Source organism: Oncorhynchus gorbuscha, linkage group LG06 (assembly GCF_021184085.1).
Source record: "Oncorhynchus gorbuscha isolate QuinsamMale2020 ecotype Even-year linkage group LG06, OgorEven_v1.0, whole genome shotgun sequence".
NCBI classification, from domain to species: Eukaryota; Metazoa; Chordata; class Actinopteri; order Salmoniformes; family Salmonidae; genus Oncorhynchus; species Oncorhynchus gorbuscha.
This window is the reverse complement of record NC_060178.1, coordinates 5,709,741-5,733,671: the sequence shown is the minus strand read 5'-3', so window position 1 is coordinate 5,733,671 and position 23,931 is coordinate 5,709,741. Positions and strand designations below refer to the sequence as shown.

Sequence of the window (23,931 nt, the reverse complement as noted above, 5' to 3'; positions counted from 1 at the left end):
CCGGTGTTAGAGGTGAGCGAAGCAGAGACTGTGAAGGAGTTAATGGGGAAAGTGGAGTGGAGAGTAATGAGGGAGTTGCTGTGTTGGTGCTTTAGGTACAAGATTCGTCCAACGGAGCGTGTCGGGGATTTTATGGCACCTGGGTCAGCGCTCCATACTCGTCCTGAGGTGCGTGTTAGTCGGCTGGTGAAAAATGTGCCAGCCTCACGCACTAGGCCTCCTGTGTACCTACCTAGCCTTGCACGTCCTGTGCCAGTCCTGCTCTCAGGCTCTCCAGTACACCTTCATGGTCCAGTCCATCCTGTGCCACCTTCACATACCAGTCCTCCGGTGGCAGCTCCCCGCACTAGGCTTCCTGTGCGTGTCCTCGATCCAGTACCACCAGTTCCAGCACCACGCACCAGGCCTTCAGTGCGCCTTGCCTGTTCAGCGCAGCCAGCGCTTTCCCCCTCTCCTGCGCTGTCGGAGTCTCCCACCTGTTCAGCGCTTCCAGAGCCTTCCTCCTCTACAGCGCTGCCGGAGCCTCCTGCCTGTTCGGAGCAGTCTGAGCTGCCAGACTGCATGGAGCAGCCAGAGCTGTCAGCCTGCATGGAGCAGCCTGAGCTGTCAGTCTGCATGGAGCAACCCGAGCTGTCAGTCTACACGGAGCAGCCAGAGCTGCCAGTCTGCATGGAGCAGCCAGAGCTGTCAGTCTGCATGGAGCAGCCTGAGCTGTCAGTCTGCATGGAGCAGCCTGAGCTGTCAGTCTGCATGGAGCAGCCAGAGCTGCCAGTCTGCATGGAGCAGCCAGAGCTGCCAGTCTGCATAGAGCAGCTAGATCCGCCAGTCAGCCGTGATCTTCTAGATCTGCCAGCCAGGATCTACCGGAGCCAACTACCTGCCTGAGCTTCATCTCAGTACTGGGCTTCCTCTCAGTACTGGGCTTCCTCTCAGTACTGGGCTTCCTCTCAGTACTGGGCTTCTCCTCAGTAATGGGCTTCCCCTCAGTCCCGGGCTTCCCCTCAGTCCCGGGCTTCCCCTCAGTCCCGGGCCTCCCCTCAGTCCCGAGCTGCCTCAGTCCCGAGCTGCCCCTCAGTCCCGACCTGCCCCTCAGTCACGAGCTGCCCGTCAGTTCAGTGGGGTTCTGGGTGAGGACTATTAGGCCATGGTCGGCGGCGAGGGTGGATTATCCCAGGACGCGAAGGGGAGGAACTATGACATTTATGGAGTGGGGTCCACATCCCGAGCAGGAGCCGCCACCATGGACAGACGCCCACCCGGACCCTCCCTATGGTTTTGAGGTGCGTCCGGGAGGTTCTATCGCTATTTTTTCATTAAAGAACATGAGTAACTACCACGCCACATTTTGGTCCGACTCTCTTTCGACAAACGAACGGCGTTACACAGACCCTTTGCTAGGAGACTCTAAATTGAGCTCAGGTGCATCCTGTTTCCATTGATCATCCTTGAGATGATTCTACAACTTGATTAGAGTCCACCTTTTGGTAAATTCAATTGATTGGACATGATTTGAAAAGGCACACACCTGTTTATATAAGTTCCCACAGTTGACAGTGCAATATGTCGGAGGAAACACTGTACAGCTGGCGACCGGGGTCAGCTTGCAGGCTCCCAGCCCGCCACAAGGAGTCGCTAAGGCACAATGGGACGAAGAAATCCCGTAAACTCTCCCCTAACCCAGACGAACCCGGGTCTGCAGTGACACCTCAAGCACACGTGATGTAGTGCATTAGACTGTTGCAACACTCGGGAGGCCAACTTTGACATCGTTTAATCAGCTTCTTGATATGCCACACCTGTCAGGTGGATGGATTAATTAGCTTCTTGATATGCCACACCTGTCAGGTGGATGGATTAATTAGCTTCTTGATATGCCACACCTGTCAGGTGGATGGATTATCTTGGCAAAGGAGAAATGCTCACTAACAGGGATGTAAACAAATTTGTGCACCAAATTTGAGAGAAACGAGCTTTTGTGCATATGGAACATTTCCGGGATAATTTTGTTTCAACTCATGAAACACTTTACATGTCGTGTTTTATATTTTTGTTTTGTGTAGTGTAATTTTACGTTATTGTATTTATTTTAATGAATGTAGTTCTGTATCTGTCTATTCGTGTTGTGTATTGTGTCATGTTTTATGTTTTGTGTGGACCTTAGGCAGAGTAGAAGCAGCTTTGCCTGTAGCTAATGGGGATCCGGATAAAATACTACACAGGAAAGCATCAGGGAGGGGCAGTCCTTTCTTCTTCTTGAGACAGCATGTAAACACTCGCTGTGTCAGGGGCGGGGCCCTGATTGCGTCCAAGAACGTCCTGATTGGTTGGAATAGGTAAATTATTGACATAGGAAAGTGATTGACAGACCAGAAAGCCAATCAGATAGAGAGGGCCGGCCTTTTTTTTTTTTTTTTTTATAAAATTCGGAAAGGCTGTTATGAACCAATTGCAGATATGGTAGCAGGCTAGTGAAACAACTCTATTGGACTAGAGACCCTCGAATGATCGGCTTTGAATTGTATAGTGAACGAGTGGGTGAATGACTGAGTGAGCTATAGGAACGAAATATACCGTTAGGAGTCTGCTGATGATTTGATTGGATAGATGATGAGACGGGTGATCAGAAAGAAGTAAATGTATTTTTATGAATAAGAGACGTAGCGAGGAGAGGATTGCACAACTGGAAATGCTGGTGAGTGCAGCTATTCCATTCATTCTGTAGCCACATCATCATTATATAAATGCGTTATATTGTTGATCACAATATAGCCTGATTTAATGTAATGTCATGTAGCCTGGGGATTTCTGTAGCGGCTGACACGACTATTCGATTGTATCATGTGTGTCATTATACAGACATTAAAATGACACACTCATAAAGGTTTGCACTGTGTGTTATATAAAACTCGGGAAACATATGCAGAACAGAAGAGGAGTCCATGCCCACACAATGGCGTTATCTTTTTTGTTAGAAAAGGAACTCCACAGAATTACAGGACCCAGACTGGCTGACATTCTTGCGCCTCTACAGGTATTCGTCATTCGATATTTTCAGCAACTGAATTGAACAACACATTTTGTTGTACAACGCTGTCTGGAAAACATCTCCCTTCCCTCTGGCAAAAGAATCGCAGGTTAGCGTTTTTCGTCATGAATGTTGTTCTGGAGGCAGCTCTGCAGAATGGTCACTAGCTAGCACAACCACAGTCATCAAATCAAATTTTAAACTTGACCCTAATCTTAAATTAAGACCAAAAAGCAAATGTTTGTTTTTATGAATGTTTTAATATAGCCAATTTTGACTTTGCAGCTGGCTTATCTAGTGGAAATCTCTCAGATCTGCCTCCAGGACAAGACTCATCCCAATAAACATCCAACTGTAGAAGAGTCACACCATTTCACCATCTGGGTGTGACTTGGCTCAGACAGCATGATCTGATTCTGATTGCATTCCCTGACTTCCTCTCTGTACGTTGCATTTGACTGGTCCTCAGTGTGTTTCAGTTGGACAGACTGGACAGAGTGCAGCCGACACAGCGACGGTGTGAGTGGAGCAGAGAGAACCGACGATGGGGGGCGGAGGTCAGCAGACGGAGTCAAGCGAGCCAGCCAAGGGTGACGGGGTTGGGCCCGGTGGAGGGCGAGGTGGCAGTGCAGTCTACACCTGGGAAGAGGTTCAGAAGCACTGCCACAGAAGCGACCAGTGGTTGGTCATCGACAGGAAGGTCTATAATATTACCCAGTGGGCGAAGAGACACCCGGGGGGCATCAGGGTCATCAGTCACTTTGCTGGAGAAGATGCCACGGTCAGTAGCCTAACTATGGAAGTTGTTGGTGAAATGTTCTCAAGTTATTCCAAGAAGACTGTTGCAAATGTTATAATGTTGTAGGTATGACATATTACAGTAGTTGTTAGTGGATCGTACATTATGACTCTATGACATATTACAGTAGTTGTTAGTGGATCGTACATTATGACTCTATTACATATTACAGTAGTTGTTTGTGGATCGTACATTATGACTCTATTACATATTACAGTAGTTGTTAGTGGATCGTACATTATGACTCTATTACATATTACACTAGTTGTTAGTGGATCGTACATTATGATAATGACATATTACACTAGTTGTTAGTGGATCGTACATTGTGACTCTATTACATATTACACTAGTTGTTAGTGGATCGTACATTATGACTCTATTACATATTACACTAGTTGTTACTGGATCGTACATTATGACTCTATTACATATCACACTAGTTGTTCGTGGATCGTACATTATGACTCTATTACATATTACACTAGTTGTTAGTGGATCGTACATTATGACTCTATTACATATTACACTAGTTGTTAGTGGATCGTACATTATGACTCTATTACATATTACACTAGTTGTTAGTGGATCGTACATTATGACTCTATTACATATTACACTAGTTGTTAGTGGATCGTACATTATGACTCTATTACATATTACACTAGTTGTTAGTGGATCGTACATTATGACTCTATTACATATTACACTAGTTGTTAGTGGATCGTACATTATGACTCTATTACATATTACAGTAGTTGTTAGTGGATCGTAAATTATGACTCTATTACATATTACACTAGTTGTTAGTGGATCGTACATTATGACTCTATTACATATTACACTAGTTGTTAGTGGATCGTACATTATGACTCTATGACATATTACAATAGTTGTTAGTGGATCGTACATTATGACTCTATTACATATTACAGTAGTTGTTAGTGGATCGTACATTATGACTCTATTACATATTACACTAGTTGTTAGTGGGATCGTACATTGTGATAATGACATATTACACTAGTTGTTAGTGGATCGTACATTATGACTCTATTACATATTACAGTAGTTGTTAGTGGATCGTACATTATGACTATGACATATTACACTAGTTGTTAGTGGATCGTACATTGTGATAATGACATATTACAGTAGTTGTTAGTGGATCGTACATTATGATAATGACATATTACAGTAGTTGTTAGTGGATCGTACATTATGATAATGACATATTACAGTAGTTGTTAGTGGATCGTACATTATGATAATGACATATTACAGTAGTTGTTAGTGGATCGTACATTGTGATAATGACATATTACACTAGTTGTTAGTGGATCGTACATTGTGACTCTATTACATATTACACTAGTTGTTAGTGGATCGTACATTATGACTCTATTACATATTACACTAGTTGATAGTGGATCGTACATTATGACTCTATGACATATTACACTAGTTGTTAGTGGATCGTACATTGTGATAATGACATATTACACTAGTTGTTAGTGGATCGTACATTATGACTCTATTACATATTACAGTAGTTGTTAGTGGATCGTACATTATGACTATGACATATTACACTAGTTGTTAGTGGATCGTACATTGTGATAATGACATATTACACTAGTTATTAGTGGATCGTACATTATGACTCTATTACATATTACAGTAGTTGTTAGTGGATCGTACATTATGACTCTATGACATATTACAGTAGTTGTTAGTGGATCGTGCATTATGATAATGACATATTACACTAGTTGTTAGTGGATCGTACATTGTGATAATGACATATTACACTAGTTGTTAGTGGATCGTACATTATGACTCTATTACATATTACACTAGTTGTTAGTGGATCGTACATTATGACTATGACATATTACACTAGTTGTTAGTGGATCGTACATTATGATAATGACATATTACACTAGTTGTTAGTGGATCGTACATTGTGATAATGACATATTACACTAGTTGTTAGTGGATCGTACATTATGACTCTATTACATATTACACTAGTTGTTAGTGGATCGTACATTATGACTCTATTAGATATTACAGTAGTTGTTAGTGGATCGTACATTATGACTCTATTACATATTCCACTAGTTGTTAGTGGATCATACATTGTGATAATGACATATTACAGTAGTTGTTAGTAGATCGTATATTATGACTCTATTACATATTCCACTAGTTGTTAGTGGATCGTACATTGTGATAATGACATATTACACTAGTTGTTAGTGGATCGTACATTATGACTCTATTACATATTACACTAGTTGTTAGTGGATCGTACATTATGACTCTTACATATTACAGTAGTTGTTAGTGGATCGTACATTATGACTCTATTACATATTACAGTAGTTGTTAGTAGATCGTACATTATGACTCTATTACATATTACACTAGTTGTTAGTGGATCGTACATTATGACTCTATTACATATTACACTAGTTGTTAGTGGATCGTACATTATGACTCTATGACATATTACACTAGTTGTTAGTGGATCGACATCTTGTTACATTATGACTCTATGACATATTACACTAGTTGTTAGTGGATCGTGACATTATGACTCTATTACATATTACACTAGTTGTTAGTGGATCGTACATTATGACTCTATTACATATTACAGTAGTTGTTAGTGGATCGTACATTATGACTCTATTACATATTACACTAGTTGTTAGTGGATCGTACATTATGACTCTATTACATATTACAGTAGTTGTTAGTGGATCGTACATTATGACTCTATTACATATTACAGTAGTTGTTAGTGGATCGTACATTATGACTCTATTACATATTACAGTAGTTGTTAGAGGATCGTACATTATGACTCTATGACATATCACACTAGTTGTTAGTGGATCGTACATTATGACTCTATTACATATTACACTAGTTGTTAGTGGATCGTACATTATGACTCTATTACATATTACAGTAGTTGTTAGAGGATCGTACATTATGACTCTATGACATATTACAGTAGTTGTTAGTGGATCGTACATTATAACTCTTTCACATATTACACTTGTTGTTAGTGGATTGTACATTATGGCTCTATGACATATTACACTAGTTGTTAGTGGATCGTACATTGTGAAAATGACATATTACACTAGTTGTTAGTGGATCGTACATTATGACTCTATGACATATTACACTAGTTGTTAGTGGATCGTACATTATGACTCTATTACATATTACAGTAGTTGTTAGTGGATCGTACATTATGACTCTATTACATATTACACTAGTTGTTAGTGGATCGTACATTATGACTCTATGACATATTACAATAGTTGTTAGTGGATCGTACATTATGACTCTATTACATATTCCACTAGTTGTTAGTGAATCATACATTATGACTCTATTACATATTACACTAGTTGTTAGTGGATCGTACATTATGACTCTATTACATATTACACTAGTTGTTAGTGGATCGTACATTGTGAAAATGACATATTACACTAGTTGTTAGTGGATCGTACATTATGACTCTATGACATATTACAGTAGTTGTTAGTGGATCGTACATTATGACTCTATTACATATTACACTAGTTGTTAGTGGATCGTACATTATGACTCTATTACATATTACACTAGTTGTTAGTGGATCGTGACATATTACATAGTTGTGAAAATGACATATTACACTAGTTGTTAGTGGATCGATTATGACTCTATTACATATTACATTATGACTCTTATGACATATTACAGTAGTTGTTAGTGGATCGTACATTATGACTCTATGACATATTACACTAGTTGTTAGTGGATCGTACATTATGACTCTATTACATATTACACTAGTTGTTAGTGGATCGTACATTGTGAAAATGACATATTCCACTAGTTGTTAGTGGATCGTACATTATGACTCTATTACATATTACACTAGTTGTTAGTGGATCGTACATTGTGATAATGACATATTACACTAGTTGTTAGTGGATCGTACATTATGACTCTATTACATATTACACTAGTTGTTAGTGGATCGTACATTATGACTCTATTACATATTACACTAGTTGTTAGTGGATCGTACATTGTGATAATGACTTATTACACTAGTTGTTAGTTAATGTTAGTTAATTAATGATCTTAAAGCTGCAATATGCAAATGTTTAATAAGCAGTTCTATCTGTTCTATTTCTATGCTTCCTGTTCTTACATTTTTGATTTTTGGGAATATTTTACTTTCGGTTTTGTTGTTTGTTTCCTGAGATATGCAAATATTTTTTGGTTATGAAAAAGTTATTTCCCATTTTTTCTCATACAATGATTCGCTTCATAATGATGATACATCTACATGATTCTCTACACTATACTTGCTTGTTTTGTCACATAAACTGAAATTAGGGCGAACTATTAGAATTGTAACAACCAGGAAACGGCAGAGCGATTTCTGCATGAAGCGTCTTTATTTAATCACACGGCGAATATGAATTACATTTTTGTACTGAGAGACAAATGAATGACATTTATATGTATTTCTCTTAAACAACATAGATGAATCTATGTCTCTAATTTCTAGGAAGCATTTTCCGCATTCCATCCCGATCCTAATTTTGTCAGGAAGTTTCTGAAGCCGTTGCTGATTGGAGAGCTGACACCGACAGAGCCCAGCCAGGACCAGGGGAAAAACGTGAGGAGGCCCATCTTTATCTCTCTCCCTCTATAGCATCACACCCATAACATACATCGTTGTAGGCTACATAATGAAACATAATGTGCAGCCTACAGCATCTCTCCCTCTGACACAGCACCACACCCACTCTAACATACTGTAGGTTTAGGTAGGGACCCGGGGACCAACGTGAGGCCTGTCTTTCTCTGGCTGATAGGGAATTACATGCTTCTCAGACTGAATGCTGTACAGTTTCTACAATGTGTCAGAAGACCCGGGGACCAAGTCGTGTGTCATCTTCAGTCGTCTACTATAATAACTAGATCACATTATACCAGCCTGTCTACGTGCCCAGATGGCCCTATAACTAGATCACATTATACCAGCCTGTCTATGTGCCCAGATGCCCCTATAACTAAATCACATTATACCAGCCTGTCTATGTGCCCCTATAACTAGATTACATTATACCAGCCTGTCTATATGCCCAGATGCCCCTATAAATAGATCACATTATACCAGCCTGTCTATATGCCCAGATGCCCCTATAACTAGATCACATTATACCAGCCTGTCTATGTGCCCCTATAACTAGATTACATTATACCAGCCTGTCTATATGCCCAGATGCCCCTATAACTAGGGCACATTATACCAGCCTGTCTATGTGCCCCTATAACTAGATCACATTATACCAGCCTGTCTATGTGCCCCTATAACTAGATTACATTATACCAGCCTGTCTATATGCCCAGATGCCCCTATAACTAGATCACATTGTACAAGCCTGTCTATGTGCCCCTATAACTAGATCACATTATACCAGGCTGTCTATATGCCCAGATTCCCTGCTGTCTGTTTACCTATTCAGGAGTCTTACATCTTATCCTGGTTCTCTTCAGCTTTCTGTTACTTATATTTCCTTACCCTTCTTCTTCCTCTTCTTCTTCCTCTTCTTCTCTACAGGTTTCTCTTCTCAATTTATACTGTCCTTCTCCCTCTCCTGTCCTTCTCCTGTCCTTCTCCCTCTCCTGTCCTTCTCCCTCTCCTGTCCTTCTTCCTCTCCTGTCCTTCTCTCTCTCCTGTCCTTCTCCCTCTCCTGTACTTATCCCTCTCCTGTCCTTCTCCCTCTCCTGTCTTTCTCCCTCTCCTGACCTTCTTCCTCTCCTGTCCTTCTCCCTCTCTTGTCCTTCTCCCTCTCCGGTTCTTCTCCCTCTCCTGTCCTTCTCCCTTTCCTGTCCTCTTCCTCCTCTCCTGTCCTTCTCCCTCTCCTGTCCTTCTCCCTCTCCTGTCCTGTCCTCTCCACTCCCTCTCCTGTCCTTCTCCCTCTCCTGTCCTTCTCCCTCTCCTGTCCTTCTCCCTCTCCTGTCCTCTTCCTCCTCTCCTGTTCTTCTCCCTCTCCTGTCCTTCTCCCTCTCCTGTCCTTCTCCCTCCCCTGTCCTTCTCACTCTCCTGTCCTTCTCCATCTCCTGTCCTTCTCTCTCCCTGTCCTTCTCCCTGTCCTGTCCTTCTCCCTCTCCTGTCCTTCTCCCTCTCCTGTCCTGTCCTCTCCACTCCCTCTCCTGTCCTTCTCCCTCTCCCTCTCCTGTCCTCTTCCTCCCCTCCTCTCCCTCAATTCCCATCTCTCTACCATCATCCATCTTCCTACTGGTTCATCTACTTTGAGAAAGATCCCATTACATATGTATTGATTATTGATCACCTCTATTCCATACAGGCAGCTCTAGTGCAGGACTTCCAGGCCTTGCGCGACCGTGTGGAGAGTGAAGGTCTGCTCCGTGCCTGCCCTCTCTTCTTCAGCCTCTACCTGGGCCACATCCTGCTACTAGAGGCCCTGGCTTTGGGCCTGCTCTGGGTCTGGGGGACCAGCTGGAGCCTCACACTGCTCTGTTCCCTCATGCTGGCCACGTCTCAGGTACCATTACAATATTATTAGGGAGTACAAGAAGATAGTTGACAGGCAGATTCAAAGGTTAGGCATAGGGATCGAAGGTTAGGGTTAAGGTTAGGGTTAGCGTTAAGATTAGGGTATTAGGTTAGGGTTACGATTAAGGTGAAGGTTAGGGGTGTTGAGGTTAGGTTAGGGTAAGGGTTTAGCTTAACGATAGGGTTACCAAACCACCTTTCAGACACCATTCAAATTCTGCCTTTCTTTTTCACTCTCAGTCCCAGGCTGGCTGGCTGCAGCATGACTACGGCCACCTGTCAGTCTGCAAGAAATCCAGTTGGAATCACGTACTGCAAAAGTTTGTCATTGGACACCTAAAGGTAGGCTGCTGGACAATGGTTGGACATTTGACAATACTGTTTCTTTAGGCGGATCTTCTGCTACTCTTTGGATAAGTTAACCGGACACCGTTTAAACCTAGTTCTAGACTGAAAACCATTCTCATTGGATAATCTCCTTTGAAAGTACATTTTACTCCAGGACTATGTTAAGTCTTTGTTCAGGAAACTGTCCCTTTCACTTTCCTACATTCACCAGAGCAGTGTTACATTTCCTAGTTCACTGCTATACATTAGCCTTATTTTGTGTCGTGTCCAACAGGTGTAAGTTACAGTAAGTGTAATTGTGTGTACCATTAATAAGTAACAGTAGCTGTGTGTTTCCAGGGTGCCTCTGCTAACTGGTGGAACCATCGTCACTTCCAGCACCACGCTAAGCCCAACGTGTTTAGTAAAGATCCTGATGTCAACTCACTGCATGTCTTCGTCCTGGGAGACAAACAGCCTGTAGAGGTAGTTATCACTATAATATATTTGTGATTCATGCCCCAACTGGACTCACAACCTTAGTGCTTTATGACCCATCTGACTTCCTGTCATATTTGAATAATAATCTAAATATTCATGTATAATTATTAATGTAGTATTTAAATATCCATGTAATAGTTAATTAAATTAATGTCATTTTTATGAAATAACCATGTAATAATATCCATGTAATAGCTCATTAATTTAATGTAATATTCATGAAATAACTATGTAATAATATCCATGTAATATTCAAATATCCATGTAATAGCTCATTAATTTAATGTAATATTCATGAAATAACCATGTAATAATATCCATGTAACGGTTTGTCTCAGTCGTGTTAAAACGGTATTCGTGTTTCTGTGTAAGACCCATCTGTCTCCTTGTCTCTGTCTATTGCAGTATGGTATAAAGAAGTTGAAGTACATGCCCTACCATCACCAACACCAGTACTTCTTCCTCAGTAAGTTGCTGAACACGTTTAGTGGATTTCTGTATAGAATCACATCAACTTCCATTGAACAGGTAAAAGACAGACCACTGTATGTAATGTATGTAATACCAATATTATCCTTCTGTGTTTCAGTTGGACCCCCACTACTTATTCCAGTGTATTTCCACATCCAGATATTGCGGACCATGTTTTTACGACAGGACTGGGTGGTGAGATTTCATACCAACTGATTGTAGACTTAATCCTCTTCATTCCCATCTGGAACATAAGGGCTTCCACGAGAGAGTAATGATATGATGGTTAGGACTGAGCGTGGCTGAGGTCGATGAATACGGCTGAACAGTACTGTCTCTTATCGATGGCGGTTATGATATTGTTTAGTACCTTGAGCGTGGCTGAGGTGCACCCATGACCAGCTCGGAAAGCAGATTGCATAGCGGAAAGGTACGGTGGGATTCAAAATCGTCGGTGATCTGTTTGTTAACTTGGCTTTCGAAGACCTTCGAAAGGCAGGGCAGGATAGATATGACTATGCGAACACCTGGGGGCACTAAATCCTTGTTCGATGCTCACTAAAGCTAGTGAGCAATAATATTGTACTACCAACAACACACTGACTGTACCATCAGAAATGACTAAATCAAATCAAATTTTATCACATACACATGGTTAGCAGATGTTAATGCGAGCGTAGCGAAATGCTTGTGCTTCTAGTTAAGACTGTGCAGTAATATCTAACAAGTAATCTTACAATTTCACAACAACAACCTTATACACACAAATCTAAAGGGGGAATGAGAATATGTACATATAGATATATGGATGATCGATGGCCGAACAGCATAGGCAAGATGTGTCAGGCATAGGTGGCAGGGAAGTCAGGCGCAGGAGAGTCAAACGGAGTTTAAATATGGAGTCTTTTAATAAAGTTCCATAACAATAAATGTACAAACAAAACATGGGTACGAGGACCCGACGCGCACCTATACAAACAATCACACTACACTGACAACAAATCAATCTCTGACAAAGACATGAGGGGAAACAGAGGGTTAAATACACAACAGGTAATGAATGGGATTGAAAACAGGTGTGTGGGAAGACAAGACAAAACCAATGGAAAATGAAAAAAGGATCAATGATGGCTAGAAGACCGGTGACGTCGAACGCCGAGCACCGCCCGAACAAGGAGAGACAACGACTTCGGTAGAAGTCGTGACAAGATGCAGTAGATGGTATAGAGTACAGTAAATACATATGAGATGAGTAATGTAGGGTATGTAAACATGATATTAGGTAGCATTGTTTAAAGTGGCTAGTGATATATTTTACATCATTTCCCATCAATTCCCATTATTAAAGTGGCTGGAGTTGAGTCAGTATGTTGGCAGCAGCCACTCAATGTTAGTGGTGGCTGTTTAACAGTCTGATGGCCTTGAGATAGAAGCTGTTTTTCAGTCTCTCGGTCCCCAGCTTTGATGCACCTGTACTGACCTCGCCTTCTGGATGATAGCGGGGTGAACAGGCAGTGGCTCGGGTGGTTGATGTCCTTGATCTTTATGGACTTCCTGTGACATCGGGTGAACTATCTTCCTTATCACCGTGATAATTGTTGCTTTGCTGTCATCCTATAGGGGAATAGGGGTGATTTTAACAAAAACAAACAAATGGGATGCATGTCAACAAAGCCACTACACAACACTAAACAATACATTAATTGCACTGTAATGGTGACAAACGGTGCCCACAAACTGTTAGGGCCGACATATAGCTGTCCCTTCATCTTACCACTGCTACACCTGGCTATCAGCGGAGCCTAGACTGGCAGCCAAACAGTTCATTCAGCCTAATTTACTGCCTTTAAAAAACATAGCTGATATGGCTGACTTGGTTAAACAAATGTGGTTTCTAATGACAATTGAGATGTACAAACTGTGGCATAAGGGGACGACAAGCGGATAAGAGGCAATCTGTAATTTAGTTTAAGACTTTAATGAGCGAGTTAGGACAGACATAGTCAATATAACTATTTGTTTAGCACTTTTGAAATGTACCGGGACAGAATTCAGAACACGGGCCGTTCTTCAAGTGTTCAAACTGTACACCAAGTCAGAACCGTAGGATAAATAAAGGGGGATATAAGCAGACATGGAAAGCTCTTAAAATATTACCAGGCTGTAGGCTACATGTGCACCACCAAGTCAGAACAGTAGAGTAAGTTATGAGGGGGGAAAGGACCAAAGTGTTAGGTTGAGGCACATGGGCTACTAACCGCTTACTACACAACATACAGTTGTATTACTTTCTTAGCTACAGTATACATATCTCCCTGGCATATTACATCATCAACCAACTTGTTGTGTAATGTCTATGTCCAATGGCCGATGAGCATCGATACGTTCCATCTATAATTTCTAATAAATGTGGGGCTCAAAAAATGAATAATGTGTTGCCACTGGGTAGGAACCCCAGATGTATAATGTCTGGCCTAATACCAATCTTTGTCTCCTGTGAAGGATCTGACGTGGTCGATGAGTTTCTACCTTCGCTTCTTCTGCTGTTACTATCCATTCTTTGGTTTCTTTGGCTCAGTAGCATTGATCAGCTTCGTCAGGTAAAGTATGAACTGAGAGGGAGCTCAAAGATTAACTCATTCATTCAATGCTGTGCTTGATTTAATAATGTAATATAATATTGTGGCTGAATAATTATATTGTGAATATTGTACTGTATATATAGGTTTTTGGAAAGCCACTGGTTTGTATGGGTGACCCAGATGAATCACCTTCCTATGGAGATAGATCACGAGAGACACCAGGACTGGCTCACCATGCAGGTAACATGTCATTACTAGACAACTGGGTCTTGTCTGGAGTAGGAGGGCCGATCTAGGATCAGGTCCCCCCTGTCCATACATTCCTATTCAGTATAATCTTAAAAGGCTAAACGGATCCGGGAACAGCAGTCCGGAGTACAGGTCCAGGAGTGTTTTCTGGGGCTGTGCCTTCTGTAGTTCTCCAGCAGAGGGAGCTGTAAACGTGTCTCTTTCTCTGGTCTTAGTTGAGTGCTACTTGCAACATTGAACAGTCAACCTTCAACGACTGGTTCAGTGGACACCTCAACTTTCAGATTGAACACCAGTAAGTGAAACAAATATCTCACCTTACTGTTATATGTCAACAGTATATACTGTATTGTCGTGTCTTTGGCATCATTAAACTGAAGACTGTTAGTTTATCAAATCAATTCTCTGTACTTATTATTACATGATGAACTAATCAGGTAAATGTAATTAACTAGGAAGTCGGGGCACCAAGGAAAAATATTCAGATTACAAAGTTATAATTTTCCTAATATAACTTTCAGATATTTTAATATCTGATCAATTGGTCTTCTAATGAATTAATTATTCTTTACCTCATGTTAAGTCTCATTCCAAACGTCGTAAATTGTTGGTTATCCGCACGAACCCAGTCTTAACTATGAATCATCCATACATCAATTGTCTCAATCATTTATTTATTAACTAACTAAATAATCACAGAAATACATAAACAAACAGTAGAGATGGTTACAAGGAAATGATAGGGGATGTGCCCCTTAGTGGGCTAAACCGGTATGACCCCTAGTGGGCTAAACTGGTATGACCCCTAGTGGGCTAAACCGGTATGTTCCCTAGTGGGCTAAACCGGTATGACCCCTAGTAGGCTAAACCGGGATGACCCCTAGTGGGCTAAACCGGCATGACCCCTAGTGGGCTAAACCGGTATGACCCCTAGTGGGCTAAACCGGTATGACCCCTAGTGGGCTAAACCGGTATGACCCCTAGTGGGCTAAACCGGGATGACCCCTAGTGGGCTAAACCGGTATGACCCCTAGTGGGCTAAACCGGTATGACCCCTAGTGGGCTAAACCGGTATGACCCCTAGTGGGCTAAACCGGTATGACCCCTAGTGGGCTAAACCGGGATGACCCCTAGTGGGCTAAACCGGCATGACCCCTAGTGGGCTAAACCGGGATGACCCCTAGTGGGCTAAACCGGTATGACCCCTAGTGGGCTAAACCGGTATGACCCCTAGTGGGCTAAACCGGTATGTTCCCTAGTGGGCTAAACCGGTATGACCCCTAGTGGGCTAAACCGGTATGACCCCTAGTGGGCTAAACCGGTATGTTCCCTAGTGGGCTAAACCGGGATGACCCCTAGTGGGCTAAACCGGTATGTTCCCTAGTGGGCTAAACCGGTATGACCCCTAGTGGGCTAAACCGGGATGACCCCTAAAGGGCTAAACTGGTATGACCCCTAGTGGGCTAAACTGGTATGACCCCTAGTGGGCTAAACCGGCATGACCCCTAGTGGGCTAAACCGGTATGACCCCTAGTGGGCTAAACCGGTATGACCCCTAGTGGGCTAAACCGGTATGACCCCTAGTGGGCTAAACCGGTATGACCCCTAGTGGACTAAACCGGCATCGCGGCTTGGTAGACAAAGGGACTGAGAAGGGCGCCAAAGATAAGACAACGACACAGTTGATAATTCTAACAATTGAAATGCTAATCCTTTGCACATGAACGCTCACTCATTCGGGAATAATTGCAATCAATATATATATATATTTACGCTCAGTGTGTCGTCGTGATCTCTGTTGGAAGTTCATCCGCCCCTCTCTCTGCGTACCTGGAGTCTTTGGTTAGAATTGCTACTTCAGAGTAACATTCAGAAATGTTGTTATAGAATAGATGTTTCGGCGGTTTGCGGCCTTCGCATTCGCGGGTACATCATTTCTAGCTGCAGACTACAAATTAGTATCGAAGAGCAGCTCTTATTCTGTTGGATCGATAGTCTCAGAGTTTAACCACATGGTATGGTTAAAAGATTCAGCAATCTACTCAAACCTTAACTCCCTCTCGTGGTAATCAAGGTTCAGCTGGTCTTTAGAGGATTTTATTAGGTGGGGGTTATATTCGGAACAGTAGAAAATATCCTGTCTGTGCTCATCGGAGCGGACCAATGAGTTGGCTAGATTTTAAAGGGAATGCTTTCATTAACAGGATTAACATCACCTTACATAATTTCACAAATAGTTTCATCTTTACTCATTCATTTGATTCAACAGTTAGATGTAAACCCCACAACTGAGACTCTTGTATAAACAGATTTATAGTAATGTGGCTTTATTGTCTCATGAGTTTCACAAAATTGTACAAGACGGACCAGTTCGTAGCTGGATTCTTCCTCGACCATGAACACATTCTCCAGAACATGGACATTGTTCAGTTCTCAAGTTCTGTGATTTGGAAGAGGTTCCTTTGTTCTCCTGTGAAACTCACTCTCTCTATACTTTGGCCATGAGGAGAGAAACTCCTCTAGGAATTTATGACCTGCCTAACAGAGCCTGAGTGTAGGGGGAAGAGAGGGAGGTGGTGCAGAGAGAGGGGGATGGTGCTCGCTGTAACCGAAGAGGCCCACTTCATGACAATATTTATATGGTCATTTATCAGGTCACTGACATACTAAAGTTATAGTTTAAGCAGCATTCAGCTTCATTTGTTCTTAAATATAACTTGTTGTTTGTACTAAATACTCTACCTCGTAATAGTGTTTAGATACAATATCGATACAATCCTACTCAGAAACGGAGGTTTCTCTGATAGCGTTTTCTCTCTCTGTCTCTCCCTCCCTCTCTCTCCCTCTGTCACCTTCCCCCTGCCCCCGCCCCTCTCTCTCTGTCTCTCCCTCCCTCTCTCTCTCTCTCCCCTCTCCCTCCTTCCTCCTCCCCCACTCTCTCTCTCTCTCTCTCTCTCTCTCTCTCTCTCTCTCTCTCTCTCTCTCTCTCTCTCTCTCTCTCTCTCTCTCTCTCTCTCTCTCTCTCTCTCTCTCTCTCTCCTCTCTCTCTCCCCCACTCTCTCTCTCCCCCCACTCTCCCTCTCTCTCTCTCCCCCCACTCTCTCTCTGCCTCTCTTTCTCTCTCCCCCTCTGTCTCCCAGTCTGTTTCCTACCATGCCCCGTCATAACTACCACCTGGTGGCTCCTCTGGTCCGTGCTTTGTGTGAGAAACATGGAGTTCCCTACCAGGTCAAGACTTTGCAGAAAGGCATGACTGATGTTGTCAGGTAAAGTGTTTTAATGAATACTTGTATCGTGCTATTCCTCTGGGAATAGATTGTACATCATAAGGAGATACCTGCTGCTCTCAGTCTCCTATGTGATTTACCTGGTTCGTTATCCACCTCTGTTCTTCTCCAGGTCACTGAAGAAGTCAGGGGATCTGTGGCTGGATGCGTATCTCCATAAATAAATCCCTTCCTGACTCTGGACAGGATTTAATCCATCGCAGATTACCGACCTGCGAACAGAGAGGACATTTCCTAGATGTTTTTGATGATAATGATCACTGCAAACATTATTGTGATATAATTGTTTTAAACCTTGTCAGCAGTGAATGGGGATCCATAGCATAAATAGAGGGTTTATATAGTAGGGCCAGGCGTTTAAAAAAAAAATTTAAAAAAAATTTATTGACCAAAATTCCCAGCATTATCCACTGGGTTTGATGCAGGCAGAAAATCCTAGGAAATGCTCTGTAATTAACACAAGGCTCAGTCATTCCAGTCTGGTTGTCCCTTCGTTTCTGGTGGAGGGATCGCCTGAACCAGGGGAGGCGCAGCATATGAATCTTTATTTCACAAAAACTATTATTTGGCAGGGAATTCTATTTGTAGATCAGTGATTTTACACCTCGTTTTTCTCAAGCTGATCGCCTCCCAACAGACTCAATCCCTGATCACAGGAGGTTATATAAATGGGGCAATTAGGACACTTAAAGGGGAAAGACTATGAATCAAAGCAGACAATATAAGTGTACAATAAAACATCTCTATCGCTTGAAATTCCCCGCTGGGATGTTCTTTGCAGACAACAATATTTTCTGCAAAACCTGCAATTTAGCGTCACATTTTAAATGGAAAAACAGGATAGATAGGATAGACAGCCATCTGACATAATTATGCCGTCTCAGAAGAATGCTTCAACCTTGAAACGTTGTGGGGGATATATAGTGAAACAGTCTCGTCCTTACATAACAAGACAACATCAATCAACAACAATATTTCACGACGTCTTCGTTGTCTGTTAATTAACAAATGGGTATGATAGGCATTTTTGTATCCGAAAATGTAGAGGGTGGAATATAGACTATTTTCAGAATACTAATGGCTCGCCTATTTCCATTTACTATAGAAATAACACCTTTTATCCATCTCTGTTAAGACGTCAGTATCTGGAGAGATGCGCTTCTCCGCCTCCACAAGGTTCATGTAAAAGCGCAGCTACTCGGAGTGATATTCTAACACTGTCGAATAGTTCTCTGCCTGTAAATACACTCTATCAGCCAGAACAACTTTAACATCTTCACCCAGCTCTCATACACAATGTGTGACAGTGGATTTGTCCGTTACTATGGAGATGCTTTCCGTTGTATTTTTTACCGGAGAGTGCGCCTCGGTTCTTTTCACGTGTCTTAATGAAGGTGCGCAATTTGGGATTGTCAACTTTGTTTAGAGGGATGTTGGCGCTTGCAAAAGCAATATATATATATTATATAGGAATAGTAGACATGTTATTTAAAAAAATATATATTATATATTTTCTTAGATAACATGCCTACTATTCCTATATAATTTTGATAACAGACAATGAGTAAGTGAAATATGTACGCCGATTTATTCCCTTAGGTTAATCATTTGGTGCATTAGGCTAAAGTGTATGCTGTTGATGCATTTGAAGTCAATCCACACGGTTGGGAATTGTTTTTGGACTAATTGGATAATTATGTTAGATGATCACTGGTGTGAGAAAGTGCTTATATCGGACACGGGGTAGAAAAACACCAACCGAAGAACAGCCAAAACGCCTGGCCCTAATCATTGGTGCCACCCTGTTTGAACAAAATGTATGTATTTACGTATATTAAAATAAATATGTGTTTAAGCCTTATATTACATATATTTAAATATATGGACATATTACAAAATTGGCCTTTTTGATATATTTCTACAAAAAATGTTTATATATTTAAATATATGGAAATACATTTTGAGAGCATGCTGTGGTAGCTAGTAAAATAAATGCCCAAATATATTTCATAAATATATGTTGCCATGTATTTAAATGAAGGGAAATGTTTGCTTTTTACCTTAATGATACTGTAGCTAAGCTACATGAATAAAAACAATCAATGCGTAAAACTACAAAGGTCAGGACTGAATCACAATAGCCTGTTGTGGTATACTTTGAAAAGTCTGAATGAATGACTGACAACTAAAAGAGTGGTTTCAATCATCTTTATTGTTGGCTCAAATAACTTGGTCCGTTGTTGAATTGTTACTTGTGAGTCAACGAAAGGTCGCATCTGAAACAATACAATGTATATAATTACCTCTGTGCTCTAAACATCTGAATGTGGAAATTATGTATTTCTACATCCGGTTGATACTAACGACGTTGATTCCTTCACCTCCAGTGTGCATTTTCAGACTCACAAGTTGACAGTTACCCTGTGGATAATGCTGAGACAGGTTGGCAGTTACCCTGTGGATAATGCTGAGACAGGTTGACAGTTACCCTGTTGATAATGCTGAGACAGGTTGACAGTTACCCTGTTGATAATGCTGAGACAGGTTGGCAGTTACCCTGTGGATAATGCTGAGACAGGTTGATAGTTACCCTGTGGATAATGCTGAGACAGGTTGACAGTTACCCTGTGGATTATGCTGAGACAGGTTGACAGTTACCCTGTGGATAATGCTGAGACAGGTTGACAGTTACCCTGTGGATAATGCTGAGACAGGTTGACAGTTACCCTGTTGATAATGCTGAGACAGGTTGGCAGTTACCCTGTGGATAATGTTGAGACAGGTTGATAGTTACCCTGTGGATAATGCTGAGGCAGGTTGACAGTTACCCTGTGGATAATGCTGAGACGGGTTGACAGTTACCCTGTGGATAATGCTGAGACAGGTTGACAGTTACCCTGTGGATTATGCTGAGACAGGTTGACAGTTACCCTGTGGATAATGCTGAGACAGGTTGACAGTTACCCTGTTGATAATGCTGAGACAGGTAGACAGTTACCCTGTGGATAATGCTGAGACAGGTTGATAGTTACCCTGTGGATAATGCTGAAACGGGTTGACAGTTACCCTGTTGATAATGCTGAGACAGGTTGACAGTTACCCTGTTGATAATGCTGAGACAGGTTGACAGTTACCCTGTGGATAATGCTGAGACAGGTTGATAGTTACCCTGTGGATAATGCTGAGACAGGTTGATAGTTACCCTGTGGATAATGCTGAGACAGGTTGACAGTTACCCTGTGGATAATGCTGAAACGGGTTGACAGTTACCCTGTGGATAATGCTGAGACAGGTTGACAGTTACCCTGTGGATAATGCTGAGACAGGTTGACAGTTACCCTGTTGATAATGCTGAGACAGGTTGACAGTTACCCTGTTGATAATGCTGAGACGGGTTGACAGTTACCCTGTGGATTATGCTGAGACAGGTTGACAGTTACCCTGTGGATAACGCTGAGACAGGTTGATACTTACCCTGTGGATAATGCTGAGACAGGTTGATAGTTACCCTGTGGATAATGCTGAGACAGAGGATCAGTGAAACAATTGAAGTCTGTGGGTGTCCCGGAGCAGGCTGATACCCTGTTTCATCGACCCAAGATCCATAGGTAAGACTGTACAGAGCATATAAGTATGGCCCCCAATCCATACTGATACATCAACAGTTGGATTTCAACAGTTGTTTTTATTTTTGTGTCAAATTAAATATGGCCTGTTCCCATTATTTGTATCCGTTTGCATCACTTTCAATGGGGAACTTTTATTTTGAAGGCAAACTGTAAATTCCACTACTGGGACTATTCCTTATTCACATAGGTGTGAATTCCCGAAGTCAGTTGCCTCCCGCAGTTGTAGCCTATAGTTGTAGCCTATAGCATGCTGTAGCCTATACTGCCTATAGCATGCTGCCGGCAGTATCTAAAGTGGCCAAGATTTTGTGGTTAAGGCTAAGGTTAGGTTGAACTCACATTGTAAGAAGATAAATTGTAGAAATAGGCAGCCTGTATGACTTTGTGGCTGTGGTAAATAGTGACGAATTAGAATTAGCACATGACACATATGGGTTCATCAACAACAGTAATGTGTAATCTGTGAAAAGTTGTACAATAAAAATACCCGGTAAATTAAACTAGGTACCCAGCCAAGCAGATACCACTAGTAGAGTGATTTTGGTTGTGAAACGCATTAGTAAAAATGCACTTGGCGATCCCGAGTTGCGCAGCGGTCTGAGACACTGCATCTTAGTGCTAGAGGCGTCACTACAGACCCTGGTTTTATTCCAGGCTGTATCACAACCGGCCGTGATTGGGAGTTCCACAATTGACCTAGCGTCGTCCAGGTTAGGGTTTGGCCGGGGGGAAGGGGGGTATTTGTTCTGACTTGCCTAGTTAAATAAAGGTTAAATAAAAATACGATAAAAAAATGAAAAGATTTGACCTTTAGAACAAAAAGCAATTTACCACTTGGCTGTAAATGGAACAGAGAGGACACTTGAATCAGGCTAGTTACATCTGACCTGTCCCAATTCACCTTCATAACCTAGCCTGGTGTAACATGTCCCAATTGACCTTCATAATCTAGCCTGGTGGAACCTGTCCCAATTCACCTTCAAAACCTAGCCTGGTGGAACCTGTCCCAATTCACCTTCATAACCTAGCCTGGTGGAACCTGTCCCAATTCACATTCATAACCTAGCCTGGTGGAACATGTCCCAATTCACCTTCATACCCTAGCCTGGTTGCACCAAGCTGTCCCAATTCACCTTCATAACCTAGCCTGGTGTAACCTGTCCCAATTCACCTTCGTAACCTAGCCTGATGGAAGCTGTCCCAATTCACCATTATAACCTAGCCTGGTGGTAACAACCTGTCCCAATTAACCTTCATAACCTAGCCTGATATAATCTGTCCCAATTCATCTTCATAACCTAGCCTGGTGTAACCTGTCCCAATTCACCTTCATAACCTAGCCTGGTTTAACCTGTCCCAATTCACCTTCATAACCTAGCCTGGTGGAACCAACCTGTCCCAATTCACCTTCATAACCTAGCCTGATCTAATCTGTCCCAATTCACCTTTATAACCTAGCCTGGTGGGAACCTGTCCCAATTCACCTTTATAACCTAACCTGATGGCACCTGTCCCAATCCACCTTTATAACCTAGCCTGGTGGAACCTGTCCCAATTCACCTTTATAACCTAACCTGATGGCACCTGTCCCAATTCACCTTTATAACCTAGCCTGATGTCACCTGTCCCAATTCACCTTTATAACCTAGCCTGGTGGAACCAACCTGTCCCAATTCACCTTCATCAGTGGGTGCGGTTCCCCTTTAAAGGAGATTCGCCATATCAACATCTCGAGTATGGCCAGATTCTGTTCCAAGAGACACCCAACCCTTCTCTAAAGCTAGCAACACATTGTTTTATTCATTTTTCAAATAGCTTTGGTAATTAAATTATATTTATTAATACATACTGGACATTAACTGAACTCTACTCAACTTTAATTTTCATGACAATTCTTACCTTGGTTAGCACACTGCACGTTTGTGGCAAGCTAAAGAAGGAGCTAGCGAGGTGTTTTAGCAAGCTTAATGACAACTCTTGCTTGCAGTTGAAGACATATTTTACTCTGTCACCAAACAGGTTAAAAACATATTTTAATCAAATGTTATGAGTGTTTAGTCAAATAACTTTTCCTTCAGAATAAAATTCTAAATTGTCAGTTGGAGCCGGGGATGGGCCTCGGGACACCAAGGATGGACAGTAAATATATTTACAAATATGTTCTATGCTCAAGTGCTTTTCGAAATATACATCTTGTTTGATTTGACTGTTTCATAAGTGGCAGGTGGGCTATACCTCAATGGCGGCAGAGAATTTATTCTAATATATGCCATTTAGCAGACGCTTTTATCCAAAGCGACTTACAGTCATGTGTGCATACATTCTACGTATGGGTGGTCCCGGGGATTGAACCCACTTCCCTGGCGTTACAAGCGCCATGCTCTACAAGCGCCATGCTCTACCAACTGAGCTACAGGACCACAAGTTGTCTCCACGACAACTTGTGCATAC

At 41.9% G+C, this 23,931-nt stretch overlaps 1 protein-coding gene across 4 annotated transcripts; it reads left to right on the top strand.

Annotated features, from left to right (window-relative positions):
* Positions 1 to 2,496: 2,496 nt before the first annotated feature.
* LOC124037457 (acyl-CoA Delta-6 desaturase-like) lies at positions 2,497 to 19,865 on the top strand. 4 transcript variants are annotated; one of them, XM_046352183.1, is made up of 14 exons: positions 2,497 to 2,692; positions 3,032 to 3,134; positions 3,505 to 3,806; positions 8,416 to 8,526; positions 10,226 to 10,423; positions 10,675 to 10,776; positions 11,122 to 11,247; positions 11,668 to 11,728; positions 11,852 to 11,928; positions 14,236 to 14,333; positions 14,459 to 14,555; positions 14,780 to 14,859; positions 17,705 to 17,830; positions 17,964 to 19,865. In XM_046352183.1, exons 3-14 carry the CDS (start codon positions 3,570 to 3,572, stop codon positions 18,013 to 18,015), a joined length of 1,365 nt encoding a protein of 454 aa, XP_046208139.1. In that variant the 5' UTR covers positions 2,497 to 2,692; positions 3,032 to 3,134; positions 3,505 to 3,569; the 3' UTR covers positions 18,016 to 19,865. The 4 variants fall into 4 exon arrangements, with proteins under 4 accessions (XP_046208139.1, XP_046208141.1, XP_046208138.1 ...); XM_046352185.1 differs by having other exon boundaries at positions 3,495 to 3,806; positions 8,461 to 8,526; XM_046352182.1 differs by having other exon boundaries at positions 2,498 to 2,692; positions 3,495 to 3,806.
* The last annotated feature ends 4,066 nt before the right edge of the window (positions 19,866 to 23,931 follow it).

Bases quoted from the DNA above. Each gene is read 5' to 3' on its own strand.
- LOC124037457 (XM_046352183.1), top strand. From the start codon at position 3,570: ATGGGGGGCGGAGGTCAGCAGACGGAGTCAAGCGAGCCAGCCAAGGGT. The intron at 10,424-10,674 runs GTACCATTACAA...TTTCACTCTCAG, and splicing joins TCATGCTGGCCACGTCTCAG to TCCCAGGCTGGCTGGCTGCA. The intron at 11,929-14,235 runs GTGAGATTTCAT...TCTCCTGTGAAG, and splicing joins TTTTACGACAGGACTGGGTG to GATCTGACGTGGTCGATGAG.